Source organism: Dipodomys merriami, unplaced genomic scaffold, assembly GCF_024711535.1.
Source record: "Dipodomys merriami isolate MVZ:Mamm:240054 unplaced genomic scaffold, mDipMer1.0.p SCAF_1, whole genome shotgun sequence".
Taxonomy (NCBI): domain Eukaryota; kingdom Metazoa; phylum Chordata; class Mammalia; order Rodentia; family Heteromyidae; genus Dipodomys; species Dipodomys merriami.
Genome location: NW_027202270.1, coordinates 137,510,775 through 137,527,632, shown reverse-complemented (window position 1 = coordinate 137,527,632; position 16,858 = coordinate 137,510,775). Strand labels below are relative to the sequence as shown.

The 16,858-nt window shown below is 40.0% G+C and overlaps 1 protein-coding gene across 5 annotated transcripts in view; it reads left to right on the top strand.

The window, feature by feature from the left end:
- The window catches only part of Syt16 (synaptotagmin 16), a 224,587-nt gene that overhangs the window by 185,081 nt on the left and 22,648 nt on the right, over positions 1 to 16,858 (top strand). For all 5 annotated transcript variants that reach the window (XM_070032147.1, XM_070032156.1, XM_070032165.1 and 2 more), the window contains 2 exons: positions 4,575 to 4,772; positions 11,752 to 12,005. In XM_070032147.1, the coding sequence (XP_069888248.1) occupies positions 4,575 to 4,772; positions 11,752 to 12,005 (452 nt within the window). The remainder of the gene's footprint in view (positions 1 to 4,574; positions 4,773 to 11,751; positions 12,006 to 16,858) is intronic.

The following is a 16,858-nucleotide window of genomic DNA, read 5'->3' as shown; positions in this document are numbered from 1 at the left end:
TTGTAGCTGTAATCCCATAGGGAACAGCAGGCCACTTATCCCACAGACTGCCCGTGTACATTCATACCCACACCACGCCTCGCCAGCTGACTGTGCTTCCCACTCAGCTTCTCTTTTTTTCAGCCTCCTGGCAGATTTCAGGGCAAATACAAAGTTGCCTCTTGCATTACTCTGAGGAGTCAGCTAGATATAACTTCCTCATGCAATAATATTTGATGCGATGCTCAGTGGTTAAGAACAGAGGTTCTCTGTTCATATCCCAGCTGTGTTGTTTTCCTAACTTTGCTTTCGAGGACCAGTCAACACAGCAGCTCTGTGTGCCTCCGTTTTGTCTTTTAGATGGTGGGAATAATATGGGCCCCCATTTTGTGGAGTGTTTGGGATGATTAAATAGAATATGCAAATCCCAAGAAGATTGCCTGGCAGATATGTTGAGCACATGTCATAGTCACTACATGATTTAGTATCTCAGGTGAAGAGAATCTTTGGTCTCTTGAATGATCAGTAACTCTGGGGTGGCAGGGAGGAAGTCCCAAGGACCCTATGCTAGAAAGTTAATTAACTCTAATAATTAATTTTAAACATGAGAAAATAGCTATATATTGGATCATCTATTTGTTTTACAACCACTTAAAATTGCCTAATTGGCTAGTAGCTCATTCCTATAATCCTATCTACTCCGGGGACTGAGATCTGAGGATCATGGTTCAAAGCCAGCTTGGGCGGGAAAGCCCCTGAGACTCTTGTTGCCAATGCACTACCTCAAAAAAGCCAGAAGTAGAGCTTTGGCTCAGGTAGTAGAGTGCTAGCCTTGAGCACAAAAGATCAGGGACAAGGACAGTGCTCAGGCTCTAAATTCAAGCCCCAGAACTGGTACAGAATACCCCCCCACACCCACACACTCTTAAAACACACAGACACAGACACAGACACAGACACACACACACTCTCTCTCTCTCTCCCTCTCTCTCTCTCTCTCTCTCTCTCTCTCTCTCTCTCTCTCTCTCTCTCTCTCTCTCTCTCTCTCTTAAAAACTGAATAAATCACAGAGTTGGAAAGAACTCCAAAGGATGTTTAGTCCAACAACTCCTCACAAGCCTGTTCCCCCCAGCCTGCCTCTGGGGTGGTTATTTGGTCTCATTCTCTGGGGGTAAAAGGGGTTTAATTTTATTCCCATTGTCTTTGGGATCTCTCCCATGTGTAATGTGCACCCATACCAGAGTGCTGTGAGTCATATATGCAGTACATGCAAGCACAGGGAACTTCTCATTGTGGTGGTTTTCAGATTGGGAAGAGTGTGGATGCTGATGATTGGAATACTAGTAAGAATGCTAGTTTTCAGGACATTGGTTTTTCAGGGAATGAAACACAGCCAATGAAATCAAGTGAGAGGAAACCAATGTGCTCTCATGTTCATGGCTTAGATGTTCTACTAACAGTGAGAACAGTCAGAAATTAGATTGACTACTGGAGCAGGAACTGTGGAGGTGGACAACTCAGGGGCTAGAAAAGGCCTGGGGATGATTCACCACTTAGAAATAACTCTAGACCAAGGTGAAGACCAAAGAAATAAGGGACTTGGCCACCACAGCTGTCTACTGTGAGGACGCAGCCTCAGAGGTCCCCTCGGTCTGGAGTCTCCGTTGTACTCCTTGTTGCCAGTGTGGTTTTCAGTCATTTGGAGATGTCCTGGACATATCTCTGCCTCAGGGGATGTCCTGGACATATCTCTGCCTCAGGTTTCTTACTTGGAAAAGGGAAATAACAATTTTTATGTGGATTACATAGGTATAAAGCACATCTTAGGATAATGCAAGGTACATAGAAAGCATAGTGTTTATTAATGGCCTTTCAAAGAATCGCAGGAATATCAACACACCGTTTCCCACCCCCCCACCCCCGCCCCCCCGCCCCAGCATTGTTATATGAGCTCAGAGTCTCTTCTTGGCTTGCAAGAAATGCCTCCTGCCACTTGAGCCATATCCCCAGCCTTACCTCTTTCCCCCTTGGCTTATTTTTCAGGGTCTTATACTTTTTATATAGCTAATCTTCCTGCCTGCACTTTCCACATAGCTGGGGTTATAGGTATGTACCACCATGCCAAAATAACTTTTTTTTTTAACCAAGGCTGGCCTCAAACCATGGTCTTCCTAACTTCCACCTACCAAGCAGCTGGGATTATGTGTACAGGTTGCTGTGCCTGGCTAAATAGGTCATCTCCTAATCAAGCCAATGAATAAGTATTTTCACCGGCTGCTGAACAAAAGTTATTTTTTGTCTCACTGAAAAAGAGTATGGGTTTGATTTCTTTTTTATTCTGATTCAAAAGCGATTTTTTTTTTCAGGATCCATCTATGAATTCACAACTATTTTCTCCTTTGGAATCCCTTTGGGACATTTAGATGGATGGAAAAAACGATTTAAAAGTGACTCTTCCTTATTTGTAATTTCCAATTCATAGTCATCAAATGTGGAATAATGTGCTATATTCAGTGTCCCCAGCCTTCATGGTGGCATAATTGTGTCAGTTTTGGGGGTAAGGCCCGACATGGTATGAGTAAACCTTAATAAGGGAGAGTAGAGTCAGCAACTATTTTACAGAAAATGGAAGAAGACTTTGTGCTTGATTTCAATGATCAAGAGAATATTCCAGAAAAGATAAAGGTTGGGACCTCAGCGACCAGTTGGATTCTTGATAAGGCTGAATGGGGAGGCTGGGAAAGAACTGAGCAGGCATGGAGACAGTATGTGGGTGTCTCTCTGAGTGCTCGGGCTTGGGCCAAGATGAGGTGTTTGTGCTCACCAATGTATCCAGCATTTAACAAGTGCTCATGAAACATTGCTTTACATGATGGGGATTGAGAGAACAAGAAGGTGGTATTCTTACTTTCCCGGGAGTTATAGAAGGAGGACAGAGCCATGAAGATTCATGCCGGAACTGCTCAAGGAGAGATGATCAGGGAGCCTACAGGATCAAATGACAGTGAGGATAGGACTTGGATCAGCAAAGCAGGAAGGAGGTGGGGGAGACAGAGGCATATCAGAGGCAAAGAATTCAGAAGTATCTTGATTTGTTGGGGAAACTGGCCAGAGGGCAGGGTGTGCTGATGTGTGGACGGCATGGAAAAAGTATATGTACAATTCAAAGGGTAGTTCATCAGCATGGCTCTGATGGATACATGAAAACAAGAAAAGGAACCTTTAACACCCTGTTGGAAGTAGATTGGTGTGGTGTGATTGTAAACAGTAGGGTAGGTTTCTAAAGGTATTAAAAACGAAACTGCTGAATGCCCCAGAAGTTCCTCTTCTGAGCAAATACTAAGGGAATCTAAAATCACCATCTTGTAAAGACCTATGAATTCTCATATTTATTGCAATATTATCTATAGTAACTAAGGTATGGAATCAACCTAAGGGTCTATAGACAGAGACATGGATAATGAAAATGTGTTGTGTACCTATGTATGTATGCATATATGTAATAGAATATTATTCAGCCCTATAAAAGGAGATCCTGGTGCTTGCTATCACATGGATCTTAGAGAAATCATACCAAGTAAAATAAGCTATAGTAGGAAAGAAAAAATATTACATGATCTCATGTGTGTGTGTTTTTTCCAGGCAAATTTATAGAAATAAGCAATGGTTGCCAAGGATGGGGATGGAATATGGAAAAGGATGGGAAGATGTGGGTCGAGGGATACAAGGTAGCAGATACTGAGATAAACAACTCCAGATATCTAGTGTACAACTGGAAGATTCCAGTTAATAAAGTTGTATTTATTAGGGAAATTTCTTAAATATGTAGATTTTAGCTCCACTTGACACACACGCACGCACACTCTCCCTCCATACACAGAGTAGTTCTATGAGATGATAGATTTGGTGACTAGCCTTAAATAGTAACCATTTTATTATATATATATATATATATATATATATATATATATATATATATATATCCTCTAACCTCATATGGTAAACTTCAAATATGGCTCAAGTGGTAGCACACCATCTGGGAGAAATATTCACCATACAACTTATCTTTTAAAATCCATAACCAATATATCAAAGATTTGGATTGGGTTGTTGATATAAAGGAGGATTTAGAACATTTATCCTATGAATGAGTTAAAACACACACACATACACACACCCTACAAACACATATGCAGAATCTTTTCAATAACTGAAAGCTTTTGGGAAAATCTTAGGTTCAACCATCTCATCTCTGAAGCAGGGCTTACCCCTCTGTGTTTTGTAAGTAAATGCCCAGTTTCTAATATAGCCAGTCAACGGGATGCTCAGCCCAACACCACGGCTCTGTGGGTGGGTTCTGGATATCCCAGTGTTTTCTGTGGTGCTCTTCACTCATTTCTAATTACCTTTGAGAGCTTTCTATTCCTGCCTCATCTTTTTAGATGCAAGATTCTGCTTCAAAAGCACTTTCCATCCAGTTTGAACTTGGCAGGTCCAGTCTAATCCTCCATGTCCTTCTCTCCTTTCCTGGATTATCTGTCTCTGTGTTGAATTACAACCACAGGGGAGACTCATGGCTGTTGCTTTGTCCCCAGTTGACAGCTTTGGGGATGGTGAAGAAGCATCAACATCTTCTGAGAGTGATGAGGACGTGATCAAACAATTTGAGATTTCGGTGTCGCGATCCCAGAGTTTCCGTGCAGCATCTGAGAAGGGAAAGACAACAGAATTGAACCAGAAACTCAAATGCAGCCGTTTGCTCTCAAGCCATGAAGAAGACAGCACAGAAGCAGGTGTGTATGGAGGTATTCCTTACACTATAATTTCCCTGTACCAATTTCCCTAGACCAAGGGTGTAGGTGTACGGTAAGAATATTTTTGAGTCATCTAAATACTATACATCTAAGAGTCCAGAGAGGAAAAGAAAATGAAGCAAATGAAGCAAAATAATCGAGAGAGAGGATGCAGAAAGAACAGTATAGTCTTTCTTCTTCCCTCCCTCCCTCCCTCCTAGGGTTTCTCCTATTTCATCCTGTAATGTTTTCAGAGTGTCTGCTTTGACTCCAAGGTCTTTGATCCATTTGGAGTTGATTCTGGTACAGGGTGATATATAAGGATCTAGCTTTAGTTTTCTGCAAGTAGTTAACCAATTTTGCCAGCACCATTTACTGAAGAGGCTGTCTTTCTTCCATTCTATTTTTTTAGCTCCCTTATCGAAGATTAGATGGCTATAGGTCTGTAGGTTCATTTCTGGGTTTTCAATTCTATTCTGTTGGTCCTGAGGTCTGTTCTTCTGCCAGTACCAAGCTGTTTTGATTACTATGGCTTTCTAGTAGAGTTTGAAATTTGGTATTGATATTCCTCCAGCCCTGTTCTTTCTTTTGAGGATTGTTTTTGCTATTCGGGGTCTTTTAATGTTCCATATGATTTTTTGGATTGCCTCTTCTATTTCCTTGAAGAATGAGGTTGGAATATTGATAGGTATCGCATTGAATTTGTAGATAGCCTTGGGAAGTATTGCCATTTTCACGATGTTGATCTTTCCAATCCAGGAACATGTGAGTTTTTGCCACTAAGTTCTGTTCTGTTTTTCTTTTTCAGGTTTTTAAAGTTTTCATCATAGAGGTCCTTTACTTCTTTGGTTAAGTTAATTCTTAGGTATTTTATTTTTTTGTGGGGCTATTACGAATGGAGTTGCTTTCCTAATTTCAGCCACTTTTTCCATTGTTGGCATACAGAAAAGCCATTGATTTTTGAGGGTTAATTTTATATCCTGCTACTTTGCCAAATAAATAAATGAATAAATAAATACCAAGAGAGCATGTCAACCCATCCACTTTCATGGCTGGTTTCAGAGATCTGAGTTCTCCAATCTTTTCCTTTTTTCCTTTTGAGTATGTGGATACTCATACCAATAAGGGTCTAATAGTAAATAGTGTTGTACTCAACACTAGAAAGAAAGAAAAAACAGCACATAAAATGAGAGCATATAAAAGAGAAAAATATTTGATTTGATGTTAAAAACAGGACAGGGCGAGGCATCAGTGGCTCATGCCTGTAATCCTAGCTGGTTCGAAGCCAGCCCAGGCAGAAATATTCCTGTGAGATTCTTATTTATAATTAACCACTCAAAGTGGTAAAATGCTAGCCTTGAGCAAAAACTGCTCAGGGGCAGTGCCCAGGCCCTGAGTTCAAGCCCCCATGACCAACAAAAGGAAAAAAAAAGTACAGGAAGAAAAAAGAACAAAGGAAAAATAAAAGCAGAGTTAGCAAATGACCTCTGTTTTCTGTAGGGAAAACTTGCAATCCATCATGGTAGTTTGACTATTGACATAGCCAGCACGACATTCTTTATAGCTATTCTTCTTAGCCTAAGGTAAGCTATTAAATATCAGCCTGTGTAACCAAACCGCAATATTGATGTTTGTGGATCCTCTGCTACTTCCTCAGTCCCTCTCTTGGTGTTTCTCTTTCCCTGGTGTTATAGCATGGCATCTTTCTCTCCACAAAGAGGGCAAATGTTAGCTAATGAAAGTTAATAGCAGTTGATTCCCTGTGAGTCTCTGGTTTAATTCTAAAGCTAATGGCCCCATTTCCCAGAAGCCTGATTTACACAAATGGCTGAGGTTCTTAGGGCTGTGGCAACCACCCCGCCCTCACCCTTCCTGGAAGTAGCAATAACTTATCTCTTGTCCTAACTGGCAATTCTGAATTTTTGACAGATAGTTTTAGAGAAGGTAAAAATGTTTTTCTCTACTGGACAGAGGGAAGAATCTATAACATTGAACAGATTACCTGTAAGTTTTGTAGAAAACCAGTAGGATTTTCAGATTAAATTTTAAGCTGCCAAACAGCATGGAAATATTAATGTCATTTTTATTGCTTGATATTTTCCCCCTGTCATGTCCTTTTGTTTATCTTAATATCTGTAGGTTTAGTTCAGCAGCAAAGCATAATGAAAAGATTATAAATCAATCCTAGAGAAGCTTTATTTATTTATTTTTGGACTGTTGTCCATTAGCTATTTCATTCTACTATAACTACTGGTTTTTCTGTTTTAAAAAAAGATGGTTTAATTGTAATTCTGCCACTTTTAAATACAACCCAAGTGTTGAAAACTGAAATTAAGAGGCTAAATCCAAGAAAAATCTGAATCATGAATGAACTACAAGTGTACTGTTGAACTCAAGGCCTACGCTCTCTTCCTTAGCTTTTTCACTCAAGGCTAGTGGTTACTTGAGCTATGCCTTCCCTTCTCCCTTTCTGCTGGTTAATTGGACATAAGAGTCCCATGGACTTTTCTGTCCAGGATGACTTTGAATTGAGATCCTCAGATCTCAGGCTTCTGAGTCGCTAAGATTCAGGCATGAGCCATCAGTACTCAGCAGGTTGTCCCATGTTTTACTTTTAGTGATTGCATTCTAAAGTCGTTGGTGATGTTATTTAAAAAATGTCCTAGGCATGGGGCTCTTTTGTCCTGTGAATGTGACTTAGTATTATTAAACTTGTCTATGTATCTGCATTCCTGGTAAAGTTGTAGTGAGTTTGGTGTAAGCTGAATTGCAGGGTGAGTACCAGGTCCGTGGGGTGAAAGGTCGACAAGTCTACTCATAGAGCTTTTTTATTTTTATTTTTTCAGAAGTAATTTCTAAGTAGTAATCCTTAAGATGATTCATAAATCGTAGGTATTTATTTTCTTGGTAAATGAAAAAACAGCTTATCTGGGCACAGTGGTTCAGTCCTATAATTCCAGCTCCTTGGAAGGAAGAAATAGCATCAGAATTTGAGGCCATCCCAGGAAAAAAAATGTTACGAAGACTTAAAAACCAAGCCAGGCATATTGACACACAAGTAATCCAGCTACACAGGAGATGCAGGTAGGAGAATTATAGTTTGAGGCCCACCTGGGCAAAAAGCATAAGACACAGAAACACAGCTAAAGATAAAAGGGCTGGAGGTAGGGGTGGAGCTCAAGTGGTAGACAACTTGTCTGGCAAGCATGAGGTCCCGAGTTCAAAGTTTCAGTACAGTTATCCCTAGAATCTGAACTTAGTTTTACTTCAAATGATATTTTAATCATGGTTCAACCAGAGAAATAGAACCAGTATATATATATCTATCTATCTAGATCTATGATCTAGATAGATAGATAGATAGATAGATAGATAGATAGATAGATAGATAGATAGATATACGTGTATATCTATATGAAAACATACATATGAAAAATCTCCTTGAAGCCCACTGAGTAACAACTCTAATTACAAAATGCTTCCTCATCAAGTCCTGTTAGTGTTTAATTGTGTACTTGACACTTCTGGCCCAGCTAAGATGACTCATAAAAAGTAGAAAGAAATCTTTACACATGCTGGTTGGTGGTCCTTGAGGATTAAGAGTAGGGATAAGGAAGTGATTTGATAGAAAGGCCTCTTTTCATTGAAGTGTACTATAAGCTAAACAAGTTGAAGAATTTCTCTGAGCAACTAAATGCAGTTGATGTGACAGAATTATGACCTGTAATTTCTAAGAAGCCAGGATACATTTCTCTGACAAGAGGCCATTACTTGTAGATATGTGTTTAAGAGCACTATCTTATTCATCTAAAGGCATAGGTAAACTGCTAGAGGGAAAGTCAAATCACCTTTTTCTTTTGAAACCCCATCCTTGCAACTGATAATCCAGGTTGCCTACCTAATTCATTCATTACCTGCCTGTCACAGAAAATGGTTTGTTCCATTAATATAGTACTTCTGTTTTTCAGCTATGAATAATGTTTCATGGCTTAAAGTAGCTGTTGAAATTTCTCTTATTACTGATCTAGGTATTATCACCATAGGAGTTAAAGCCTCAAGACAATTTTATGGGTGTAATTTCTTGGCAAAGTTAGATTTTGTGCTGAAACCCTGCTGGGCACTACCCACGTTGATAGATGACCCACTGTTTAATAGGACATTTTACTGTTCATGATTTGAGGAATGGGTGTGCTAATTAGAGACTTAGAAGAAAATTCTGCTTCGTGTTGTAGGTTTTTGCAAGTGGAACTTTTCCTCATTCTGTCATTTTCTGTGGCCTTTTAAACGTGTATTTGCCAAATAACTGGAAATGTGAATGTAAAAATTTTGTGGTGTCCAGTAAAAATATTTCCAGGAAGATTGAACTAAATAAGAATAACAAAGCAGATAAGGGGATTGTTTTCAATGGCTTGGTGTGTGTGTGTGTGTGTGTGTGTGTGTGTGTGTGTGTGTGTGTGTGTGTGTGTGTGTGTGTGTGTGTGTGCAAAATCTCAAATGAGTAGTCTACTAAGGTTGTGTCCAAGGATCACGTGTGCCTGAAAATGTTTTTCTGTGGTCTGCACAAGTATATATTGCACAAGTGATGCTATATACTGCACAGGTGATATACTGCACAGATGATGCTATATATTATAAGTGCATTTTTTCCTGTGTATGCATCTTGTACTCGATGGTTAACCCTGTCACCAACATTCCATGTTGCTGCACACCTGGATGCTTGAAATATTTGGTAACCTGTCTACAGCTTAAAGCTATTCAAAGGTTCAGTGGGAAGCTACAGCAGATGAAGACGAGGTCATAGACCTGTACTTAGTGCCTTCCAGAAGCATATGTTGAAGCTGAGCCTGCAAGTCTAATGGAGGAAATAATTAATACCATGAATGATTACTTAAGAGCTGAATTTATCATACACTACTTTGCCATCCACTCAGTCAGTCTATATGAATCTCTAATACTCTCCTATCCTTGGATGGGGACTGCCTGAAGTGACTAAGGGCCAAACAGGGAAGACATCTTAGCTGTTCTTTGGGTGTGTGGGTAGAAACCTGGGAGATGGATATTGTCTGAGGGCCACCTAGATAAGAGGCATGGGATAAACAGAATTAGAGGTGGGGATGGAGGGAAGGACGAGGGAAAGGAAGGAGGCAGGGATAGATAATACTCATGTTTGTGCAATGACCTTCTGATGGCTGCATATCATTGTTTTTTTTTTTTACAAAGAAATAAAGGTTCCAAGAGTATGATTATTGTTCAGATTCTTAAGGTAGAGATAGAATTTAAACCACGATCATCTGAATTCAAGTCCAGCATTCAATCCAATGGCTCTATTAGAGAACCTTTTTTTTTTTTAAACTGAGAGGACATTGAAATCTTTGTCAGTTTCCTTTTTGTAAAGATAGAATCACATCCTGTAACCCAGGATAGCCTGGAAATCCCAGTCCTCTGGAATTACAGGCATGTGCCACCAACACTTGGCTTCCACTGAGGATCTTGAGCAGAGGGTAATATAGTGAGTGTGGAAGAGAGAAGGAAGAGCAGAGAGTCAGATAAGAGTCAGGAGACCTGTGGTATCCACCTTAGATTACTGTATTTGCTTTGTAGACATCTTGTGGTTATCAGCTCAAACAGAATGCTAATGTTATTTTATTCTTTTAAAATATATCCATTTTAAGTCATATTATTAAGAAGCATTAAGCCTACTTATATACTACATGATGAGCTAACTGTCTTTTTGATTATACTGACCATGGGTAGAATTGTTTCTGCAGGTATTATTCATGGGGGTTTTGTTTCTGTACTCTTAGTCATTGTGGTTGCAGTTGCTCAGTTTTGCTAGGTAAAAAAAAATAGGCATAAAAACATAACGCATGGGACCTATGTTTCTTTGGGCCTGGCTTACTTCACTTAATATAATTTTTTCCAAGTCTTTCCAAGTCCTAACAAATGGGGCGATGTCATTCTTTCTGATGGAGGCATAGAATTCCATATATATATATATATATATAATATATATATATATAATATATATATGTATATATACATACACACACACACACACACACACACACACACACACACACATATCACATTTTCTTGATCCATTCATCTACTGAGGGGCATCTGGGTTGGTTCCAGATCTTAGCTATGGTAAATAATGCTGCAATAAACATAGTTGTGCTGGTAGCTTTAGTATAATCTTGTTTGTGATCATTTGGTAAATGCCCAAATATGGTATTGCTGGGTCATAGGAGAGCTCTATGTAGTCTTTTGAGGAACCACCATACTGCTTTGCAGAGAGGTTGAACAAATTTACACTCCCTCCAACAATGCAGTAGGGTTCCCTTCTGTCCACATCCCTTCCAGCATCTGTTATTATTAGAGTTCTTGATTATAGCCATTCTAACTGGGGTAGTATATATCTGGGACAAGTAGAAAAGGTCAAAAGCTATGTACATATGACCAGATAAGATGAAGTTAAGCAAAGTGAACCTCAAGATAGGGACACAAGTGTTTTTTTCTTGCTTGCTATTGTTTCTAACATATTTATAAGGTACCATGTGATTTTTTTTGTTGCTTTGTATGTTCCTCCCCATGGAGTAACCCCTGTTTTCACTGTATTTGATGTCAGTATAATTTGGGGAGGGGAAGGGAAAAAACCAAATGTTTAAATAGGGATACAGGTTGACCCGTTATAACAATGAGATGTACAAGACACTATGTTGAAAAATGAACTTTACAATTTAGGCAGGGAGGCGGGTAGAGGGGAATGTAGTTGTGGAGGTGGGAGGGCAGGGATAGTAGGGGAAAAACAAAGGAGGAGGCAACAATGCTGGATAAGAAATGTACTCATTACCTTGCTCATGTAACTGTAACCCCTCGATACAGTATTTTCACAATAAAAACCTTATTAAAAAATAAAAACAACAACAAAGAAAAAAAACGTAATGTATCTGCAATGGTTTTCTTGTTGCCAATTTAGACTTGGATGGTGCCAACCAACTGAGTTATTCTGAGATAATATCTTATGAAGATCACCCCATCTCTACTCCCTCGCAGTCCCCACGCAAGAGTGGGGAGATTAGAGCCCATGGATCCTCTCACCAAGATACCAGTGTGGCTCGAAGCCTCCATCGACAGTCTACCAATGGCAGCTTGGAGGTGGAAACCACCTTTATCAACCGGGGCTTCGAGGATTCCTACGCCACAGACAGCTCCTCTGTGTGGAGTCCAGAGGCAAGATTTTGTTTTCTTTGCTTTAATAGCGTGTACCCATCTCGTCTCCTTCCCTTCCATCTATCCCCACCAAGAAAGCATCTTTTACTTGAACTTTTACTTTTACTTTTACTCCCCTCTTTTACTTGAACTAAATTTTTGTTGGTATGATCAAAGCTCTTATGCTTATAAGGGGGGTGGGCAGGGAATGCTAGGAAAAGAAATGAAGAATGATGACAGAATGGACCCTTACAGGCTTATTTTTATATAAAAGACCTTTTGATTCTTTCATAAGGCTGGTATGTTTCCTTCATGGGAAGTGGAGGTCATTGTCTGTTTTATTTACTCCACTTTTTTTTTTCTGTGCTGATACTGGGGCTTGAACTCAGAGCCTAGGCACTGTTCACTAATTGAGCCACAGCTCCATTTCCAGCTTTTTAGTGGTTAATTGGAGATATGAGTCACATGGACTTTTCTTTCTGGGCTGGTTTCAAACCTTTTGAGTAGCTAAGATTACAAATGTGAGCCACCAGTGCCCAGATCTACCCCACATCTTGAGTTGTGATTAAAAGAAAAATCATTTGAGAGTTTAACTAAAAGGCAATGGCCTACTAAAGAAAGTCTACATGTATTATAATAAGGATTTTGCATTTTTAATGTATTTGTTAGCTATGAATCAAATTGAAGGTTTAACTGATAGCATTAATCTGTAATGACCTCCTGGCCATTGATGATGCTTTTTGTAATATATCAAGATTCTCTTCTCACTAAAGCTGGTCTATATTATGTCTGACCTTCCAAAGATAAGAGTGTAGGTGATAATGGCAGTAGAGACTCCAGGGACCATGATAAGGATTGATTGTATCAACATGTTGATTATTCTTCATTGGATCCATTCTTCCTGTAATGATCCCATGACATTCCAAGTGCTGAATTCTGGTGCTTAATGACTAATCTGAAATTCTGTTTGATGAAATAAGTCATATAAGTATACAAAACTTTGAAGTGATATCAATTGTGGAGATAGAGGTGAATAGACTTGATTAGCATAAGCCTAAGAGAGCAAGTGGGCTGAAACTCTTAGGAGGACCAGAGTGGTCACACAGACCCATGAAATACTCAGGGAAATACAACAACACCGCACGAAATCATGTTCCAGGGCTTTAGGATATTCTGGCAGGGCATGGGGAAGGGCATGGGCTAGCGTGTGTGCTTCTGTGTGCTGTTTCTGTTGAAAGCCAGAACTAGGGTATGGATCTATGGTTTGTAGCTTGTTAAAAGCAGTCTTTCCTCTACAAGTTCCCAAAGCCATCAATCTTATCACCTTTGTTAAAAAGAAAGAGAGGGCTGGGCTCATGTCTGTAATCCTAGTTATTCAGGGAGGCTGAGATCTTAGGATCATGGGGATGAAAATCAGCCAGAGAAGGTGAGTTCACAAGTCTTAATCTCCTAGTGGTAGAGCTCTAAGCCTTGGAGCCAAACAAGCCAAGAGTGTAAGGCCTTGAGTTCCAGTCCAAATTCTGCTATAAAAAAAAAAGTAAGGGTCTGGGAAGGTGGCTCAGTGGTAGAGTGCTTGCCTTGCATGCCTGAGGCCCTGGGTTCGATTCCTCAGTACCACATAAGCAAAAAGAAAAAAGCCAGAAGTGGTGCTGTGGCTCAAGTGGTAGAGCGCTAGCCTTGAGCTGAAGAGCTGAGGGACAGTGCCCAGGCCCAGAGTTCAGGCCCCACGACCTGACCCAAAAATAAAAAATAAAAAAAGTAAAGAGAGAGAGAGAGAGAGAGAGAGAGAGAGAGAGAGAGAGAGAGAGAGAGAGAGAGAGAGAGAGAGAGAGAGAGAGAGAGAGAGAGTTTCTTCATTGCTTTATTGTTTAGAGTTGTGTCAGGCCCCATGTCATATTTAAAAATACTCTTTTGGGCTCCCCTACCAGAAAAACAAAGCAGAGCTGTCCACTTGCCTACTGAAAATGTATCTCCTTGGTAATTGTGCCATTAGGCTTAGAAAGGCCTCTCCACCTCATTCTCCTTCCCTCCACCCTCTGCCAGTTTACCTGCCTCCAGTGCTTTAATAGAAGATTGTGTTCAGGGGACTAAATGTTCTCAGACTCCAAAAATACCCAGACATCTCTGTGTGCTCCATTCAACCTCCTATCTATTTTGAGACAAAACTGTAATTTGGTGCTTCTACAGGAGAACTTCAAATCCAAATTGGAGGCAGTTCCCGTAACGGCCTGCTCTGCAGGCTTAGCTTGCCTTTTAAGCATTGATTTATTTGCCTCTTAGCTGTGTTAAGAACCTTGTCTTCCCCCGTGTATCTGGTATCTGGAACAGATTGTGGGTCTGTTTACTTTAGGCCACATGGTGACATCAACACTATCTTACTAAAACAGAAAGGCTTTTCAGTTTGATAGAAAATCTTTAAACCTACATGGATTTTGACAATTTGATGCAAGTAGTTCTACCTTCAAGGGAAAAGAAAATAAAACAACCCAGGATATTAGTGCTCACAGAATCATTTATTTTTTCTCTGATGAAAACCCGGCATGGGGTATGACTCCCTGCTATGCTGATGGATTTTCCAGGACTGTTTTTTCTGCTGGCAAAGGCCACGTACCTCTTCCTGCAGACCTAGGGCTTGGCAGGGAAGACAATGGGAGGGTGTCTGGCGATTCCCAGCGCACACGGAGACAGGTGTCCCACTTTTCATCTCTACTTTCCACTGATTAATTGGTTGGCCTTGAGAAGTTAATTAAAATCTGCCAAATGGGGATAAGAATGAAGAGATTTTTACCTTGCAGGAAGGTCAAACGGATTAGAGGTATTAACAGTACCCACATGAGGGTACTCCTTTAGTTACCTGCTGATAGGCAATGTGTGTTGAAATAATTAATTGCTCTGAAAATAAATTCAGCCCAGGAAAAGGCTGCAAAACCCCACTTTTCTTGGGCCACAACTTGGACTGGCTCATTCCAGAAGCTGCTTTATAGCCTGGAACTGTGGTTTATTCAGAGTTCTTAGGACAGAACTCTGCCCAGGATTCTCCAGACACCAGCAGATAGAGTGAGCACATTTACTGAAGATAGCCTAGTAGACATATGGTGAGATCCTTGCTAATTAGGACATTTTTAACCTTGGCATTGAAGTTGGTGAAAACAACAACAACTAGGAACTCTTACCCAGTATTAAGAGCAGAAATCTAAAAGACTATGAAATCGATAGTGGTGTAGTTTCTACGTTCTATCATCATTCCTCTTCTTTCTTCTTCATCTAATACTCCCGATATACATATAAGTACCTATGGTAAAAGATTTGGGGAGAAGAAGGAAGACCTTATGGCTCCCCATAAGATCTGGGATTTTGAGGATCCTGCATTTCATTCAGACTGTCAGAATATGACACTTGAAGACTCCTGGTTAGGCACGAATCATTGGCTTACAAGGAGAGAGGATGTTCATTATTTAGCTTTTCTTAGGTTTACTTTCCTTTTGCATGAAATGAATTAAAGTTTCTTCACTAGGTTGATGTAAGTATTTTGGAAGATGATATTGCTTGGCTGGTGGAATGGTTCAATTGGTAGAATACCTCCCTATCAAAGGTTTAGCCCTGATTTGAAACCCTAGTTCTGCCAAAAAAAAAAAAATGTGAGGGGGAAGGGAAAAAATGATGGTGCTTCTTAGCTGGGTTATCCAGTAAGGCAGAGCCCAAGGAAAGTCCTTTGTTACCTACTCTATGGAAGAGTGTAATCTCAGAGAACAAGAGTGCAGAAGGAGGGGGAGAGAGGAAGGATGATCCACTTGAAGCATCTACCATGGAGATGACCATCACTCCACACGAGAACTTGCTTGTGTCCCACATGCAAAAATGTTATGTAATCCAATTTCTTGACATCTTCCCAATGGGAGAAAACTTTATGGCACTCTCTGAATTTTATATACATGGTGGTAAGCAGGGTTCTATGGCTTTCTGAGTCCTGTAATCAACAGGCCATGATGCCAGTTGGCGATTATATTTTTATGAGCAGGAAGTAAGAAGTTATTGGGTTGTGTCAGGCTGTAGTTACTTAGAACAGACAAGCTGTGCCTATAAGAGAAGATGGTACCAGACATGAGGCCAAGACGATATGGTATGTGTAATAGCTGGTTTTTGTAGACTGGAATGGACGTAACATGGTACCTGACCTAAGGAACAGCTTCATAGATGTCTGCTATTATTATTCATAGGTAGGCAAGCAATAGGCTGAAAGAGATGTGAATTTTAAAAAGAGATAAAGGAGTTGGAGAGAAGATTCTGACTTGATTTTTGAGTTGGTCTAACTCCTTAGAGACTTGCTTCTAATATTATATCTACACTAGTCAGTTGTATTCAGAAGTTGTCATAGCAACCACTTTTATCACTTGAATCTAAGAACCTCTGAATAGCAATGCTCATACATGATTGCATGCTCAGAGGAAAGGATAGAAGGAGCTTTCTTATTTTACAAGAAATCTGAATTTTTCTTGGCAGGCTAATTTGAATCTTAAAAGGGAAGGGCATTAAAAGGGAAGGTGTCTAGTGTATGTCAAATCTTTTACTTTTCACATCATTTCTGTGGAGTAGGTATCACTGCCACTTTACTATTGAGAAAAACAGAATGTGGAAAGGATTAGATAATTTGTCCAATGTCAGAGAACTAGTAAATGGTAGACCTGGGTTTCTTAAGAATGTTTACTTCCATTTGCTTGCATGTTTCCCCTTGGTCTTGGTGAGATGGTTGCACTGGCCAACCAAGTACATCTTGAGGCAATTTATTATAATTTGTGAAGTGATCTCTGAATTAACAAAGTCCTGTGCTCAATTATGCAAATAAGAACTAATGAAAAGAGTGAGTCTGAGACCTG